Below are 18,022 nucleotides of genomic sequence, written 5' to 3'. Positions count from 1 at the left end.
ATCGATGATAAGGGTTTAAATAAGGAAAGGCCAGCCATTCACTGATCACCGTTTGCCACCTCAGTGCAATTCCTGCCAGTGGGTTCCACAAGACAAACAAGGGGCAGGCAGATTGAAGGACACTGGTTGGATTGGTATTCAAATATATTAAAAGATTTGAGAACTAAATTTCACTCTTTACTTGCCTGTTCGATTTGGTAATATAGGCAGCTCAAGGAGCTGTTATTTTATCATGTTAACACCTTGGGAAATAAGCTTAGCTACATTATCCTTCAAAAATATTGGGCAGAGGCAGAGTAAACACAGCTGTCTGTTTTTAATATATTACTAGCCCATAAACACAGAGGAAATGTCTGTCTCAGCATATTCCACATGTATAACAGTGCAGGGAGTCCCAACTCTACTGTACCATTGATGCCTGGAACAATGAGATAGTGAGCAAATTGTAAATTAATGGTGGGCAGTACCTTCTTTAAAGCTTTCTCATCATTCTGCGTTAGGCCAAACTTTAAACAAACTTATTGAGTGACTGATCATTGACTCAATCTACTTTCATATTCCAAAGTCAAACTTTTAAACTTCAAGCTCAGAGTCAATACTTCTTGACATGTCTCTTTCTCTCTCCGTACCTTCATTCAACCACACAACTCCTCCATTGTTACTCCATTAAATCTGACCTCTTGTATATTCTTGCCACAGCACGCACTATCCTATCCCATCCTCCTTCACTGTCATTCGTGCCTGCGCTGTCAAAGTTCCACTGAATTCAGTTTTTAAATGCCCCTGTCGCTCCACCAGTCAACTTTCCAAAAAACATCCCTAAAAACCTTTACCTTTGACCAACGCTTTAGTCACTTCCTATCAATCTTTCTCCCTCTCTCTCTGGTGGCATCCTTCTGTTTCTGTGAGTGTTTTCCTGACAAATACACAATGTGGTTGCCAGTCTATCTTTCCCACTTTGTGTCCCACTGTAAGTATCAGTCTCTTCAATTTAATTTCTCAAAATGAAACATGGCCTCCAGGTTTGTTCAGCCAGCTTCTTTACCAATATTTCAATTCCTAAAAACCATCTCACCAAAAACCCCCGATGCAATGCATCCACCATCTCACCAAAATCCATCAATCAAACCTATCCACATCTCACCAAAACCTCTCAATTAAACCCACTCACCATCTCACCAAAATTCCTCAATAAAACCCATCCATATCTCACCAAAACCTCTCAATGAAACCCACCCAAATCTCACCAAAACTTCTCAATGAAACCCACTTACCATCTCACCAATCTCTCAATCAAACCCACTCACCATCTCACCTAAATCCCTCAATCAAACCCACTCACCGTCTTACCAAAACCCCTCAATCAAACCCACTCACCATCTCACCAAAGTCCCTCAATCAAAACCCCCTCACATATCGCACCAAAATCCCTCAAAAGTCCCTCAATCAAAACCCCCTCACATATCGCACCAAAATCCCTCAATCAAACTTACCCACATCTCACCAAAGTCCCTCAATCAAGCCAACTCATCTCACCAAAGTACCTCACTCAAACCCACCCATATCTCACCAAAATCCCTCAATCAAACCAACTCATCATCTCACCAAAATAACTCGATCATTCCTCCCACTATCTCAGAAATAAGCATGAATCCCATCTTCTCACCAATACTTGTCAATCTACCTGTATAGACTGAGTCTTATACTGAGGTTAAAAAATCCACCTTTGTCACTTCTCTTTGAATTATTTGTTTGCTACCCCTGTCTCTGAACTCAAACTCTGCCCCTTGCTTCAATTAGCTCCCAGAGTGAGAAGAATGAAGAGGAAGTCTTCCCTCCTGCCTGGCGCTACAATTAAACAAGCAAAATCTACATTCAATCTGTGTTTTGGATGGGTCAAAGATATGTTCTTAATCCATTCCGTGTTCTATCTGGGGCTTTCATGCAAAGAGTGCATCACTTTGCTCTGGATTAACGCTATCTCAAATTGCTAACCTTCTGCTCCACCTCCAGAAATCTCTTCAGGTCATCGGAATCCAATTGGTCTTTGTGATTACTGTACATCAGCATCAAAAGGTAGAGGTCCCGCCGTGTGGACATCATCTTATAAAAAGCACAAAACTCTTCAAAGTCCAATGTTCCTTGGTTCTCATCTGTGTCTGCCTCCTAGTAACGAGAGAAAGACAGTCATTATAACAGTCCCATATTATCAGTTGTTCCCTCAGTCCCTACAAGATTCAAACTATTCCAAATGAAAATTACTTAATAAATTCATAGACCTTGATACTTTGATAAATGCCAAAGTGCGATGACTAGCATTTATATAGTGTTCTCCACAACTCCAAATGTCCCAAAATGCTTTGCAGCCAATGAAGCCATTATGTTGTAATGTAGCAAATATGTCACTAATTTGTGCACAGCAAGCTCCTGAACAAAACCATGTTCTGGTAATGGGCAGGTAGCAACATTTTATAATGTTGATTGAAGGATAAAGCATCAAAGATATAAAGAATTATTCATTTGCTCATACAAAACTTCAGTGTTGCTGAAAATGGACTCATCTTTTGAATCCAGTCCTCATCATAAAGACATAGTCATAGAGATGTACAGCAGAGAAACAGATCTTTCAGTCCAACTCATCCATGTCGAATATCCTAACCCAATCTAGTCCCATTTGCCAGCACTTGGTCCATATCCCTCTGAACCCTTCCTATTCATATACCCATCCAGATGCCTTTTAAATATTGTATTTGTAGTAGCCTCCACCACTTTCTCTGGCAGCTCATTCCATACACGTACCACCCTCTGCATGAAAATGTTGCTCCTTAGGTCCCTTTTATATCTTTCCCCTCTCTCCCAAAACCTATGCCCTCAAATTCTGGACTCCCTACACCAGGGAAAAGACCATGTCTATTTATTGTATCCATGCCACTCATGATTTTATAAACCTCTACAAGGTTACCCCTGAGCCTCCGCCAATCCAGGGAAAACAGCCTCGCCCTGTAGCTCAAACCCTCAACCCTGGCAACATCCGTGTATATCTTTTCTGAACCATTTCAAGTGCAATTCATCCTTCTTGTACAGGTCACTTCTACCCAGAAAAGATTCCAGTGATTCATAAATATGAACTCTTCTCCCCTGCACCAGCTCCTCAACAATACATTCATCTGCTCCATCCTCCTATTCCTACCCTCACTAGCTCATAGCACCAGGAGCAATACAGATACTACTACCTTTGAGGACCTCCTTTTTAAATTCCTGTCTAACTTTCTATATTCTCCCTTCAGAATTTCATCCGTTTCCATGCCTATGTCATTGGTTACAATGTGTACAATGACCTCCTGCTGGTCCCTCTCCCCTTTGAGAACATTCTGCACTATCTCTGAGATATCATTGATCCTGGCACCAGGGAAGCAACACACAATTCTGATTTTTCGCTGCCGGCCACAGAACCGTCTGTCTGGGCCTCAGACTCGAGAGTCCCCTACTACTATCAACTGCCTGGAACCCTCATTACATTGGAGCCATTCTCAGTACCAGAAACTTGGCTGTTCATGCTACATTCCCCTGAGAGTCCATCACCCCCTACATTTTCCAAAACAGCATACTTATTTGAGATGGGGATAGTCGCAGGAGACTCCTGTACTAACTGTCTACCTCCCTAAACGTTCCTGGAATTAACCCTTCTCCCTGAGTGTATCTGCGGCTTTTCTTACTTCCTAGAGCTGCCATCCATCACACCCCCTAACTCCTGTAAATTCTTTATTGCGTCTAATTGCCGTTCCAACCAATCCATGCGATCTGATAGGATTCGCAACCAAGGACACTTCCTGCAGTCATAATCATCAGTGACGTGGAAACTCTCCCTAAACTCCCACATCCGACAGAAACAGCATGTTGCTAAAGGCCATCTTTGCTCCTTCACAATCTATAGACCCAGAAAATAGCACTGACTTATTGCTCTGTTAAAAAAAAAGTGTTCCAGGATAACTTGGTACTTATGGTTTATATTTTTGAAATTTAATCAAGAGACAGAGCTCAATAAACATGTAATCAAGAAGGTGACTGTAGGAGTTGACTGTAGGATTCATACATTCTGTCACATAGGGTCAGATCCGCAGCTTACTCAAGATGAGAAGGAATTGGAAAGAGACATAAGGAAGAAAAATGACGATAGTGAGAAAGGAAAAGGCAAACAGAAAGAAAAAGAGAAAGATGGACCAAAATTACTCTGAGAGAACGACAGGCACAATGAGAGTGGGGACAGAGAGGAAGAAAGATTAACAGAGAAAGTAGACTAGAGGATGACAGTTGGAGAGGAAGCTGGATTGATTGACAGAGACAAGAGAGGTAGAAGGATTCAGGCATACAAAGAGAGGAAGAGATGAAAGGATGAAGCAGGGCTTGTGTTATAGCATCTTTTATGACCTCTGGATATCCTGAAAATGCTTTTTAGCTAATGAAGTCCTGATTTAATTTTGAAGTATGGTCACTACTGAAAGGGAAAAAGCATGGAAGTGAATTTTCATACAGCAGTCTGCCCACAAGCAGCAACGTAACAATGATCCTGGTTTGTTAGCGATCCTGGCTGAGGGATAAATGTTGGCCTTTTCTTTTATAGAATAGTGCAATCGAATCTGCTTCGTTCAGCTGAGAATGACAGGCAGGCTCTCAGTTTCAAATCCTATCAGTGGGCAAGCACTTCCCACAGTGCAGCACTCCTTCAGTACTGCATTGAGTTAACATGCAAGAGAGCTGTGCAGAGGCAGCAAGATAGATGGAGGCAAAGGGAAGTGAAACTGGCATTGCTTAGGGAGTGAGAAATTGATGGAAGACAAAATGATGGTGATACTCTCAAAGACAGAGATGGGCACATCACACCTGGGGCCAGAGATAAATCTAATTGGAATGAGATGGTGGTGTATAGGATTATGTCATACTGACATCAGCAGTCACATGCCAGAAGCTGAGAAGAGAGCAAACAGTTTGTACCAGAGAGAGGTGCACTTTTTACCTAAAAGAATTGTATATTTTATAGTGCAAATAAAAGGAGTTTTGTGGAAACCTGTCATAATCAGACCACTATTATGCTGAGGTGGACAAAATATTCCTATTATACAACAGGCTATGATTTACACAAAGAGACACTCAAACTGGAACCAAACCACAAACCAATTAACAGAGAGCATAAACAAATAGATCCAGACAAGGTGAGCGAGCAATTCCAGGATGGTGCCCAACCTCAACGCAACCTCCTGTTTTCCCCCTGATAAAACCAACAATTGGACTCCAGATGTCACCTAATAACCCAAATCAGTTCTGACAATGGAAAATTGCAGTCATTCCGCACTAACTGAGGACATTATCTTGTGCAGATGCTGGAGTTAATGATCACTTGAATATGTGCAGTAGATAAAAGCAAATCAAAACAACATAAAGGAACCCCATAGTAAGCTGATATCTGTAGAGCGCAAAAAAAAGTGATAGTGAAAACAAATCAATGGACCCCAAATTGCCTTTGGACGTAAATTTGTTCTCAGTTTTGATTACAGCTCAACAGCCTGAATTGCATTAGCATAATGAATGAGCTGAGATGTAATTACAAGCTGCCATTCAAGGGAGGCAGGATTACAAAGCACAGCTTGGGATGGAGGCTGAGAGAGTGCTGCACTGCTGAAAGTGCCAGCTATTGGACTAGATTTTAGACACCTTCACTTGTTCCAGCTGGACATTAAAACATCCCAAAGGTATACATATGAAGAAGAGCAGGGATCTGGGCTAATACTCCTCCCTCAGTCATCACCATCCGCTTCACAGGAACTCTCTCATTACTGTCTGACACCTTCTTACTTTATGCTAGAAGAATTTGGCTCTTCCTCAAACATGGGTTGCCAATTCTCTGGGAATAAAAGATTAACCTCTGGGAGCAAACTGATTGGGCATTAAAATCTATTACAGACAGGAATTAGTGCTGACAGACAAATTGTCAAGCAACCCCCATCGGATAATGAAGAGGCTGCTTGCTTTTCCGTTAGGCCAGAGGAAGGCAGGTATTATGGGTACTACAGGTGTGCCAGGTAACCAAGGTGATGGTGCCTGTGATGGTGTAAGGTCATGTGATGAAATTTCCATGACTGTGCCCAATCCAAACTGGCAACTTTACCCCTCATCATCAATCACACTGCCCAATCCAATAATGAGAAGCTACCACATGAAGTGTAGGATCAAGCTCTCGTTAACATATTTTTAATCGACCCATTTAGAAATGCTCTGACACATCTCTGGAGCACCTGAGACTTGAACCAGCTCAGAGGCAGGGACTCCACCACTCTCCAGCTTATCATCCTCAAGAGGCCCCACATTGTGGAACACATAGACACTCACCTCACACTCAGACACTTCTGTATCTGCAAGTCAGAGATAGCGACACCCCTCTGGAACCTTCCTCCCCTCCACCTCCATCCTTTCTCCTGATCCTACCACATGTGATAATAATGTGATCAAGGATAGTCAGCATGGTTTTGTGAAGGGCAGATTGTGCCTCACAAACCTTATTGAATTCTTTGAGAAGGTGACTAAGGAGGTGGACGAGGGTAAAGCGGTAGATGTGGTGTATATGGATTTTAGTAAGGCGTTTGATAAGGTTCCCCATGGTAGGCTACTGCAAAAAATATGGAGGTATGGCATTGAGGGTGAGTTGGAGGTTTGGATTAGGAATTGGCTGGCTGGAAGAAGACAGAGGGTAGTAGTTGATGGTAAAGGTTCATCTTGGTGTGCAGTTACTAGCGGTGTTCCGCAAGGATCTGTTTTGGGACCATTGCTGTTTGTCATTTTTATAAATGACCTGGAGGAGGGGCTAGAAGGTTGGGTGAGCAAGTTTGCGGATGATACGAAAGTCGGTGGAGTTGTTGACAGTGAGGAAGGATGTGTCAGGTTACAGCGGGATATAGATAAGCTGCAGAGCTGGGCAGAAAGGTGGCAAATGGAGTTCAATGTGGATAAGTGTGAGGTGATTCACTTTGGTATGAGTAACAAAAAGATGGGGTACTGGGCTAATGGTCGGATACTTGGTAGTGTGGATGAGCAGAGGGATCTTGGTGTCCATGTACACAGATCTCTGAAAGTTGCCACCCAGGTAAATAGTGCGGTGAAGAAGGCATATGGCGTACTGGCTTTTATTGGTAGAGGAATTGAGTTCCGGAGTCCTGAGGTCATGTTGCAGTTGTATAAGACTCTGGCGTGGCCGCATCTGGAATATTGTGTGCAGTTTTGGTTACCATACTATAGGAAGGATGTGGAGGCACTGGAACGGGTGCAGAGGAGGTTTACCAGGATGTTGCCTCGTATGGTAGGAAGATCGTATGAGGAAAGGCTGAGGCACTTAGGGCTGTTTTCATTGGAGAAAAGAAGGTTTAGGGGTGACTTGATAGAGGTGTACAAGATGATTAGGGGTTTAGATAGGGTTGACCATGAGAACCTTTTTCCACGTATGGAGGCAGCTATTACGAGGGGGCATAGCTTTAAATTAAGGGGTGGTAGGTATAGGATAGATGATAGGGGTAGATTCTTTACTCAGTGAGTCGTGAGTTCATGGAATGCCCTGCCAGTAGCAGTGGTGGACTCTCCCTCTTTATGGGCATTTAAACGGGCATTGGATAGGCATATGGAGGATAGTGGGCTAGTGTAGGTTAGGTGGGCTTGGATCGGCGCAACATCGAGGGCCAAAGGGCCTGTACTGCGCTGTATTTTTCTATGTTCTATGTTCTATGTCGAGTGTTTACTATCCCTTCTGAACTCCCGCTCTCTGATGTGAACATTCTGCATTCGGCAAAGGTCTCCATTTTATCCCTGTGTGTCCCCACCTCAATAATTTTGGGCACAACATGATATTGAATATTTTTTCCAATTGCCTCCACCACTGTGACCATTCCTTTGAACAGAAGTCCTCTCCCCATTACCATGGTTGACAGGGCCCTCAGCTTTGTTCTTACACTCTGCCCTCACCACTTCCCTCCCTCCCACAATGGTGGTCGTGTCCCTCTGGTCCTCACCTACCACCCCACTTACCTCCACGTTCAAAGGATTGTAAGCCGCCATTTCTGTCACCTCCAACAGGGGGCCACAATCAGGCACACAATCTCCTCCCTCTCTTGTCAGCATTCCGCAGGGACTGTTCAGTCCAGGTCATTCTGGTCACCCCATCTCCTCCGTTCCCAACATCTTCCCACACCCCCACACCACCATTCCATGCATTTTCAGGTGTAACCTGCCCATTTGCTTCCTCCTTCCTCACCATCCAAGGCCCCAGACACATCTTCCAGGTGAAGCAGTGATTTACCTGCATTTCACTCAATCAAGTCTTTGCCACTCACAATGTTATTTTCTCTACATTGACACAATGGAGGCTGAGTGACCACTTTGCAAAACAGCTCCATTCTGTCCGTAGTCATGACCCTGAGCTCCCAGCTACCTGTCACTTCAACACTGTGTTCCCATGCCAACATCCCTGTTGCATAGATCCAGAAAGCTGAGAGTCCAGGCAACTGGAGACACAGACACCAATTTTGAGCGATTAAAAAATCCAGGAGATGCAAGAGACAGAATTGGAGAATTCCTGGTGCATTGAAGGCGCTGGAGGAGGTTAAGAGTTTAAGGAAGATGCTGAGGTAGGGAGTAGTCTAGGGGCTAGAGGTAGCTACTCTGGTAAAGAAGAGTTTAAGATCTGGAGGAGGTTAGAGATGGGGAGGGATGTAGGAAGTAGAGGAGGTTATAGGAGTGCAGATGAGGATACAGAGGTAGGGAGGGTTTCAGGGGCTGGAGGATACTACAGAGATAATGTACGGCCTGGAGGAGGTAACAGAGGTAGGGAAGGTTGTAGGGGTTGGAAGAGGTTACAGAGGACGAAAAGGGTAAGAACTAAGATGATGTGACCACCCAACATAATTGTCATGCTTTTTTGCTGGCTGCAAGAAGGAGATGATGTCTCTGGGTAAGTTAATATTATTTTATGTTGTATCTTATGCATCGCACCTTACAGTAATAGGCAACATATAATGATGAAAGCAGGAAATGTCAAGAATAATGTCCTCAGGTCAATATTTTATAAACCCACCAATTCCAGGTCAGTTAAAATTAAGACACTAACTTTGCTTTCATTTTAATGAAATAACATTGACAAAGGGCAATGGCCAAGGTCACCTGGCAACATTATTAAACCTGAGTTTGTAAATATCTTACTGGTCTCAGAGCCCATGCATTGCAGAACAGTGTGTGCGCACCAACTGAATAAATGCCACTGTGCAAATGGCACAGCACTTTGGTCAGGATGGGCATTGGGCATCAGACACTGTGGCCTGTTCCGGCCAGCATGGCACAGGGGAGTCATTCAGAGCTGGTACTGAGTGGATTCTCAAAGGCTGGTGCCCAGTCCCATTTAGCTAATGAGGAAGGGACTGTAGGAAAGAGGCAACTGGGAGAGGGCACTGCTGAGGGAAATGTATGGGGACTGTGTGGTAAAAGTATATCTGAGGTAGAACTGCAAGTGTAAACCTGGAGCAAGGGGACAGTTCAAATTGCAAATTGAAATGTTCGCAGAAAGATGTTTCCCAGCTGTTGTACCAGGGCAGAGGAGCAGAAATAAACCTGGCAGTCACTTCATGAAATTGCTGTGTTGGCAGGAAGGGGGCTGCTTTTTTTGCTGAACAAATTGTGGATCAAAGTGGCTTCCTCACCTGAGTCTCTCTGATACCTGTCTTATTGAGAGGTTTCCCATTTCCAAACAAATCCTATTTTAAAAACTTTCAGTGCCTCTTAATGTTATGTGCCTCTGAAACACATTAAAATTCATAAAAAGCAATGATTCACATGATCAATTAACGAAGTACAAAAATTAATGTATATGCAAATCAGCTGGTGTTTGCCTGGGGCTCTGCAGTAGTATTACATCACAAGAGACAAGAAAGTTAGCAGGACTTCAAGAAATAATTCGAAACAATCACTTTTCTTAATGAGTGAAGTCTGCTTCACTGTATGCAGATGTTCTGGTCTCTGCAGATCGCACAATGCCAAAGATTCTGAGACAGATTTACATTTATATAGTGCCTTTTTTGACCTCAAGGAATACAAAAGTATTTTACAGCCAATGAAATATTTTTGATGCATAGTCACTGTTATAACGTAGGAATTTTGGCAATTAATTTGCACAAGGTACCACAGACAATAATGAGTTAATGACCAAAAAAGCTTTTGCTGTGATTTTAATTCAGGTCTGAATATTGGCTGAGATTTCAGGGAGAACACCTATTGGTCTGCTTCCAATTGCATCATGGGATCTTTAATGCCCACCTGAGTAGGCTGTTGGGGTCTCGGTTTAATGTCTCATCAATAGGATGGTGTCTCTGACAGTGCAGCACTCCCTCAGTACTCTGGAGTGTCATCCTGGATTGCTCAAGGACAATTTTATTAAGGACAATCCATTCTTCACTGTGTAGCTCATATCATCTGAACCAGGAAGACTGGTTCCAATCCCTGATCTGGGCTAAATTAGGTGGATTTTCAATGTGAGGGGCAAGGATGAGCAGTTCGAATTGGCCTCAGTGCCCTGGAACTGGGGAGTGGTTTGCATTGGTGATCTGTCACAGCACGTTGTTTGTCTCCAAGCCCTGCAGTGGGAGAATGGTTGCAGGACTGAGGAATCTGAGCGACTTTAATACTTGTGGATTCATTCCACGGTGCTAAAAAATTGGACACCTCAAAACCAATCCACCACAACCCAGAATAATGAGTAAATATGGGAACAAGAAGTGGCCGTTAAACACCTAACTCCTCACCCTATTGTGTCACCTTTCAGGATGTAGATTGGCGATTTTTAACAAATCTATTAACCCCTCCAGTAACTACCTCTCCGTCTAAGATGTGCCACATTGCATCCTTCTGTTGCTCATTCTGTCCTTTACCTTCTCAACACCCCTCTCTACCTGCACTTGCGTTTTGTGGGATCTTTGCTTACCATAGCAACTGTTACAATGTTTCAAAAATTATCCATTGGATGTGAAACTCTTTGAGACTTTCTAAAGGTGTGGTGAGGCATCAAACCTTTAGTCTACCTTCTCCCACCGCCCCATCCTTTGGATCCACGTTCACCTGTTGCAATTCCTCAGATCAGTGAAGAGACCAAAATCACTCAGTGATTGGAAAGCTCTTTGAGGAACTGCAAGATGGGCCGAACGGTCACCTTCCAACACACATCAAGCTACGATTCAGCAAAGAAAAGTGAGTGCAAGAAAAGAGTGGAACCTGGAAAAGAAAGGAGTGAGGAAGAGCTGGAAAAGGAAATCTTATATTTATGTCAAATCTTAACATAGAGTCATAGACTTGTAAGGCACAGAAACAGACTCTTCGGTCCAACTCCTCCATGCCAACCAGATATCCTAAATTGATCTAGTCTCAGCTACCAGCATTTGGCTCATATCCCTCCAAACCCTTCCTGTTCACATACCAATCCAGCTGCCTTTTAAACATTATGATTATACCAGCTACCATCACTTCCTCTGACATCTCATTCCATACATGCTCCACTCTCTGTGTGAAAAATTGCCCATTAGGTCCCTTTTAAATCTTTTCCCTCTCACTTTATGTTGCTCAGAATCATCCCAAGGGGCTTCACCTTGAATGTTTTTTTTAATTGAATTGAACTGAACCATCAAATTGAAAACAGCAAGATCCCTACAACTGCAAATGAAGTTAATGATGGGTGTGGAGAGATATTGACCTGGGGGAGAACACACTATACCTTGTCCATGCATTTTTAATATTTACAAATAAACATGCAATAAAGTCTAATTCCTTGGGCTGATTGTTATAAAATGAGCTGTCTTTGGGTAAGCTGCAAAGTTCTTTTAAATCATGTGAGCAAGTTGGATGAGACAATTCATAAAAAGGCAGATGCCACCTTGGGTGAACTTGTAAAATGAAATCATAAATACAAGATTACATCCATCTGTAGGTCATGTAGGGAACTGTTAGATGTGATAGAGATGGGTGCAAAGAGCGTGGCTGTGTTTGAGTAGAGAATATTTGCAGCTGAATTCACTGTGTTCCAATTCCCTTGGAGAACAGCAGCCCACATACATCAGACAGTCCCAGTTCTGTCTGGTGTTTCTTCAGTATTCCAGCTGTTTACATTTGGATCCATCTGACATTTAATCTCTTTGTACCATTCCCCTGGGTCTATTTCCCTTCCATGCCTGTTTGACAAAACGTCCAACTGCCATCTTACCTTCACTTGGGAATATTTCAAGAGATAAGACAGGTTTCCTACACTGGGAGTGTCTCATTCATTGGAATATAGACCCGTGGTCTTATCAGATTGCCTCATGTAAAGGCTGCTATTGTAACCTTCTTGCTCACGGTCATCACCTTCAATATGCTGACTGGACTGACTATCTCATCTCAGGATCTTGGATATTGTCCTTTCGGTTGTTTTGTATTTCCCTGTTGGTTTGTTTCATTTACTTTGACTTCGAAATCTTTACTTCCTGCCTTAGTGTGACAGATTCTCCACAATGGAGAAGTGTTAATGTAGCAGGTAGTGGTAATGTCACTGGGTTAGTAATCCAGTACCCCAAGTTCATGCCTAGGGACATGGCTCAAATCCCACCAGAAGATGAAATATGAATTCTATTTAAAAAATCTAGAATTTAAAGTCACCCTGAAGGCATAGCCGCCATTGATTGTCATATTTAAAAAATCTGGCTCACTTATGCTGTTTAATAAAAGGCTGCCTTTAGCGCTTCAGCCTACTTGTGACTCCAGACCCATAGTGTTGTAGATGATCCTTGGTTGCTCTTTGAAAGCAAGGTGCTGTCAAATTGCTACCAAGTGTAAAGGAATGAAACTGGACAAACCAGCTGCCATCAAGCTAGGAATATAAAACAATAATGGCAAATACAGCCCTGCCCACTCTGCAAAGTCCTCCCTGCCAACATCTTAGGGGCATCTGCCAATATTGGGAGAGCTTCCCCACACAATAGTCAAGCAACAGCCTGACACTGACATACTCAGGGAATCACAGCTTATAGGTAATGTCCCCAACACCACTATCACCATTTCTGGCTATGTCCTGTCTGATTGGCAGGGCAGACCCAGCAGAGGTGGTGACACGTTGGTAAACAATAAAGAAGGAGTTTTCTGGGAGCCATCCTCATTGACTCCATGGCACCAAGGTTAAAAATGGACAAGGCAATCTCCTACTGATTACCGTCAAAAAGTGTGGTGCTGGTCTGTGTGCCCGGCTGTGCTTTTCCAGTGCCACACTTTTCGACCCTGATCTCCAGCACTTGCAGTCCTCACTTTCTCTTAGATTACCACCTAACACACCCAGTTGGCTGATCAATCTGTACTCGTCTACATTGAATACCAAATGGATAAGGCACTAAGGCTGCAATGGGGCAGAATATACTCTGAGTGGGTGACTTCAAAGTCCATCATCAAGAGTGGCTTGGCAGCACAAGGACTGACCAAAGTGGCCAACTGCCAAAGGACATTGCTAGCTCTGCAGGAGATAGTGAGGGAATGAAAAAGATGGAAAGACCCTCACCCATCTACCTGTCACAAAGTATCTATCTGTGAGAGGGCCTGTCAGAGTGATCACCAAACAGGTCTTGGAGAGACACATTGAAGATACTGTCCATCATCTTGTGTGGCACGGTGCGAAATAGGAAGTACTTTGAACACATCTAATAACAGTAAAGTAGATATCTATGAGGTGCAGTGGCCATCAGCAACAGCAGAATTGTATTTAACCACAATCTGCAACCTCATGCCCTGGCACATCTTCCACTCTGTCATTACCTTCGCTGGGAGATCAAAGATGCTTCAATGAAAAAGACAGGAGGCCATGCTAGGGATAGCAAAGGTATACCTGAAAACTGCGGTGCTAACCTGGTGAAACTATAGCACAGGAATGATTACAGGCCAAACAGCAGTAGCATCATGAAGTAGACAGATTAGGTGAAAGCTATGCAGTCCTGTTCCGTCCAGTTGTGAATGGTGGTGGACAATTAAACAACTCACAGGAAGTGGAGGGTCCTCAAATGTCCCCATCCTCAATGATGAGGGTTCCCAGTGCAAAAGATAGGGCTAATAGTTTTGCATCCTTCTTCAGTCAGAATGACCAAGTGAATGATACATTTTTGCTCTCTGTCAATCCTAGAATCCCTACAATGTGGAAACAGGCTATTCAGCACACTGAGTCCACAACGACTCTTTGAATAACACCTTCCACATCCCCTGCCCTACCCCTGCATTCCCATGGCCAATCCACCTAATTTGCACATCTTTGGACTGTTGGGAGGAAACTGGAGCACCTGGAGGAAACCCATGCAGACACGGGGAGAATGTGCAAAAGCCATACAGTCACCCAAGGCTGGAATTGAACACAGATCCCTGGCTCTGTGAGGCAGGAGTGCTAGCCACTGAGCCATCACACCATCCCAGTATCACAGATGCAGAATTAAACCAAATCAATTGACCCCACATACCAAGAAATGGCTGGATGGACTGGATACAGCAACAGCTATGGATTCTGACAACATTCCAGCAATAGTACTAAAGATTTGAGCTGCAGAACTAGCCACATTCCCTAGTCAAGTTATTTCAGTACAGCTACATCACTGGCATTTACCCAGCAATGTAGCAGAACAAATCCAACCCAGCCAATTACCACCCTATCAGGTTCCTTGCGATCATCAGCAGAGTGATAGAACAGCTCATCTACAGTGCTATCAAGCAGCACCTGCTCAGTAATAACCTGCTCAGTAACGCCCAGTGTGGGTTCCACCAGGGCCACTTTACTCCTGACCTCATTACAGTTTTGATTCAAGCACAGGCAGAAGATCTGAAATCCAGAGTTGAGGTGAAAGTGATTATCTTTGACACTGAGGGAGCATCAGGAAGCCCCAGCAACACTGGGGTCAATGGGAAGCAAGGGGGAAACTCTCATTTGATTGGAGTCATACCTAGAATAAAGTAAGATGGTTAGGGTCATTGGAGGTCAATCATATCAATCCCAGGAACATCGCAGTTCTGGGGACAGTATCACACACACACACAGGCAGCAGTTAGTACCACCTACAAGATGCACTACAATAACTCTCTGTGGCTCCTGTGACAGCACCTTCCAAACCCACAGCCATATCTTGAATGAATGAGAAAAGAAAGCTGTAACTGGGATTTAATATCAGTGCCCGCTGTAGCATCTGGGCTGTGCATGATAAGAACATCAGAACTAGAAGAAGGAGTGGGCAATTCAGCCCCTCGAGCCTGCTCTGTCATTTAATATGATAATGGTCACTTACCTTTCAACCTGTTAGTAATGAATAATCTGTCTGTCTCCTCCTTATATTTAATCAGTGTTCCAGTACCTACTGCACTCTGGATAGTGAAATCACGGCACTTAACCGAAAACTATGATCTCTCATTCTAGATTTCCTCACAAGGCAAAACATTGGCTGATCCATTGATAATAGGAATTGTGTTTTAAATCTGGGTTATGTCCCAAAAGTCAAAATAGTGTAAAGCGAAGTTTCTGAAGACCTTTCCTATGTTATAAAAATTTCACAGACACCCCCTACACTCCTACACGCAACACAAATATTTTTCTCTGCTCAAAAATAAGTTATACAACTAAACATATGTATTAATTATTTTTGTTTTACTTGTGAAACTTGTTGCTGAGCAACAGTCGTATTGAGACCTGCAGTGATCTTTGACAGGCACACACATCATGTACAATGTTCATCCTGGCTCAGTTTCATTGATGTTGTTCCTGACAATCTAGCTTTGTAGGTTGTATGATGTGGCACCAACACTACCAGTGCTGCTGCCAAAGTAGTATTTTGTTCACCACCATCATCAACCTGATCCTGCTTCATGTGATAGCTATACTCATCAGAATCCAGCAGGGGTCACTGGGGGGCAGTCAGGATTGGGCATCCAAGCTTAATTTATTCTATCTTTCCAAAGATGTTACACGCATTCTTCCAGCCATCCAACATCAGCTGAATACAGGCCAGGTTTTGAACTAGGACATTCCGATATTGATATCGCATTGGATTAGTGTCCTTACCAGTGTAGGTCTATATATTCACTTTGTTGTTTGTTAAGACAGCCTCTTGTCTTGTAAAGGGATAGTTTGTAGCCTGATGGTCACCTCCTGTGCCAATTTTTGTCTGATTTGGGAACCTTACTTTGACGTGGCAATCTCTGATGCAGAGGAAGGCAGTGGCCTGAGATGGTACAGGATTTGTTGGTCTGTTTTCTCTCTGCCATCTTTTCGACGAACTGAACTTTCTATTTCAGCTGCCTCTTCCGAGAAGTCAGCCTTGTGGGTCACAGACAGCAGAAATTGTCTGCAGTTGTCAGCCCCAGTGTCCACCACCTTCATACCTCACTTGTCCTTAAAGAGCAAAACTGGATGCCCATTTGGCCTGTTTGCCAACAGAAAAGTGGTGGATATCTGTCCGTCGTCTATCCAACAGATATGCGCATGGCAGCATGGACATCATTATCTTAGCATTCATAAGAACATAAGAACTAGGAGCAGGAGTAGGCCATTCGGTCCTTCGAGCCTGCTCCACCATTCAATCAGATCATGGCTGATCTTTTCATGGACTCAGCTCCACTTACCTGCCAGTTCACCATATCCATTAATTCCTTTACTGTTCAAAAACCATTCTATCTTTGCCTTAAAGATATTCAAACAAGGTAGCCTCAACTGCTTCACTGGGCAGGGAATTCCACAGATTCACAATGTTTTGGGTGAAGAAGTTCCTCCTCAACTCAGTCTTAAATCTGCTCCTCTTTGAGGCGATGCCCCTAGTTCTAGTTTTACCCAATCGGTCGAAACAACCTCCTGCTTCTACTTTATCTACTGCCTTTATTCTTCTAAATTCCAATGAGTATAATCCCAGACTAGTCAATCTCCCCTCATTGGCCAACCCTCTCAACTCCAGAATCAACCTAGTGAACCTCCTCTGCATCCCCTCCAGAGCCAGTACATCCTTTCTCAAGTAAGGAGACCAAACCTGTATGTAGTACTTGAGGTCTGGCCTCACCAGCACCCTGTACACCTGCAGCATAACCTCCCTGTTTTTAAAGTCCATCCCTCTAGCGATGAAGGCAAATATTTCATTTGCCGTCTTAATTACCTGCTGCACCTGCAAGCCAACCTTTTGTGATTCATGCACAAGCTCACCCAGGTCTCCCTGCACATCAGCATACTACAATTTTTCACCATTTATACAATAGCCCATTTTGCTGTTTTTTTTCCTACTGGAATGGATGATCTTACATTTACCAATATTGTACTGCATCTGCCAACTCACTTAACCTATCTGTATCCCTCTAGTGACTTTCAGAGTCCTCTGCACACTTTGGTCCATGCTGATGAAATTAGCGCACTCCAGAATCTCTGAGTTGGTTACCTTGTCATGCCAAAAGATACCAAGGATATGTTTGAGACAGCGCAGGTGGGGAGTGCCCCTTTCCAGTACATGTTGTCCAGCTCTGACCCCTGCAGAGGAGTTCACTGATGATGTGGAGGCTTGGTGTACTCAGTCTTGGAGTATAAATTGCTGTCACCATTTGAAATTTAGTATTCTTGCATTTGACTTGATGAGTGCAAGACTAAAAGCTTCAAGCACCATGTTTCTCTTCACAGCAATATAGCTGGATGTATTTGCAAGCATTACTTTGGTTAAGCTAGCTGGATGTATTTGCAAGCATTACTTTGGTTAAGCTGTCACAACATTTCAAAAATAATGTCTAACACACACACACACACAGCCATCTATGACAGCGAACTAATTTAAAGTCTTTTGTATAGATTCTCCATCAAACCAACAGTTCCAATGGGTTGCATGAGTAGGTTAATGTTCCGACTTTTATCCACCTACATATGTTTTCCGTGTAGTTAACTGTGTTTAATGGACATGCCTCGATGAAAATACAACTTTATGCAGCT

At 43.4% G+C, this 18,022-nt stretch overlaps 1 protein-coding gene across 4 annotated transcripts in view; it reads right to left on the bottom strand.

The window, feature by feature from the left end:
* Positions 1–18,022, bottom strand: part of plch2a (phospholipase C, eta 2a) — a 155,159-nt gene that overhangs the window by 90,529 nt on the left and 46,608 nt on the right. For all 4 annotated transcript variants that reach the window (XM_072586297.1, XM_072586294.1, XM_072586295.1 and 1 more), the window contains one exon: positions 1,996–2,166. In XM_072586297.1, the coding sequence (XP_072442398.1) occupies positions 1,996–2,166 (171 nt within the window). The remainder of the gene's footprint in view (positions 1–1,995; positions 2,167–18,022) is intronic.

The sequence above is a fragment of the Chiloscyllium punctatum genome, chromosome 16 (genome assembly GCF_047496795.1).
Source record: "Chiloscyllium punctatum isolate Juve2018m chromosome 16, sChiPun1.3, whole genome shotgun sequence".
NCBI classification, from domain to species: domain Eukaryota; kingdom Metazoa; phylum Chordata; class Chondrichthyes; order Orectolobiformes; family Hemiscylliidae; genus Chiloscyllium; species Chiloscyllium punctatum.
The sequence above is the reverse complement of the archived record's forward strand: the minus strand, read 5'-3'. Positions and strand labels throughout refer to the sequence as shown.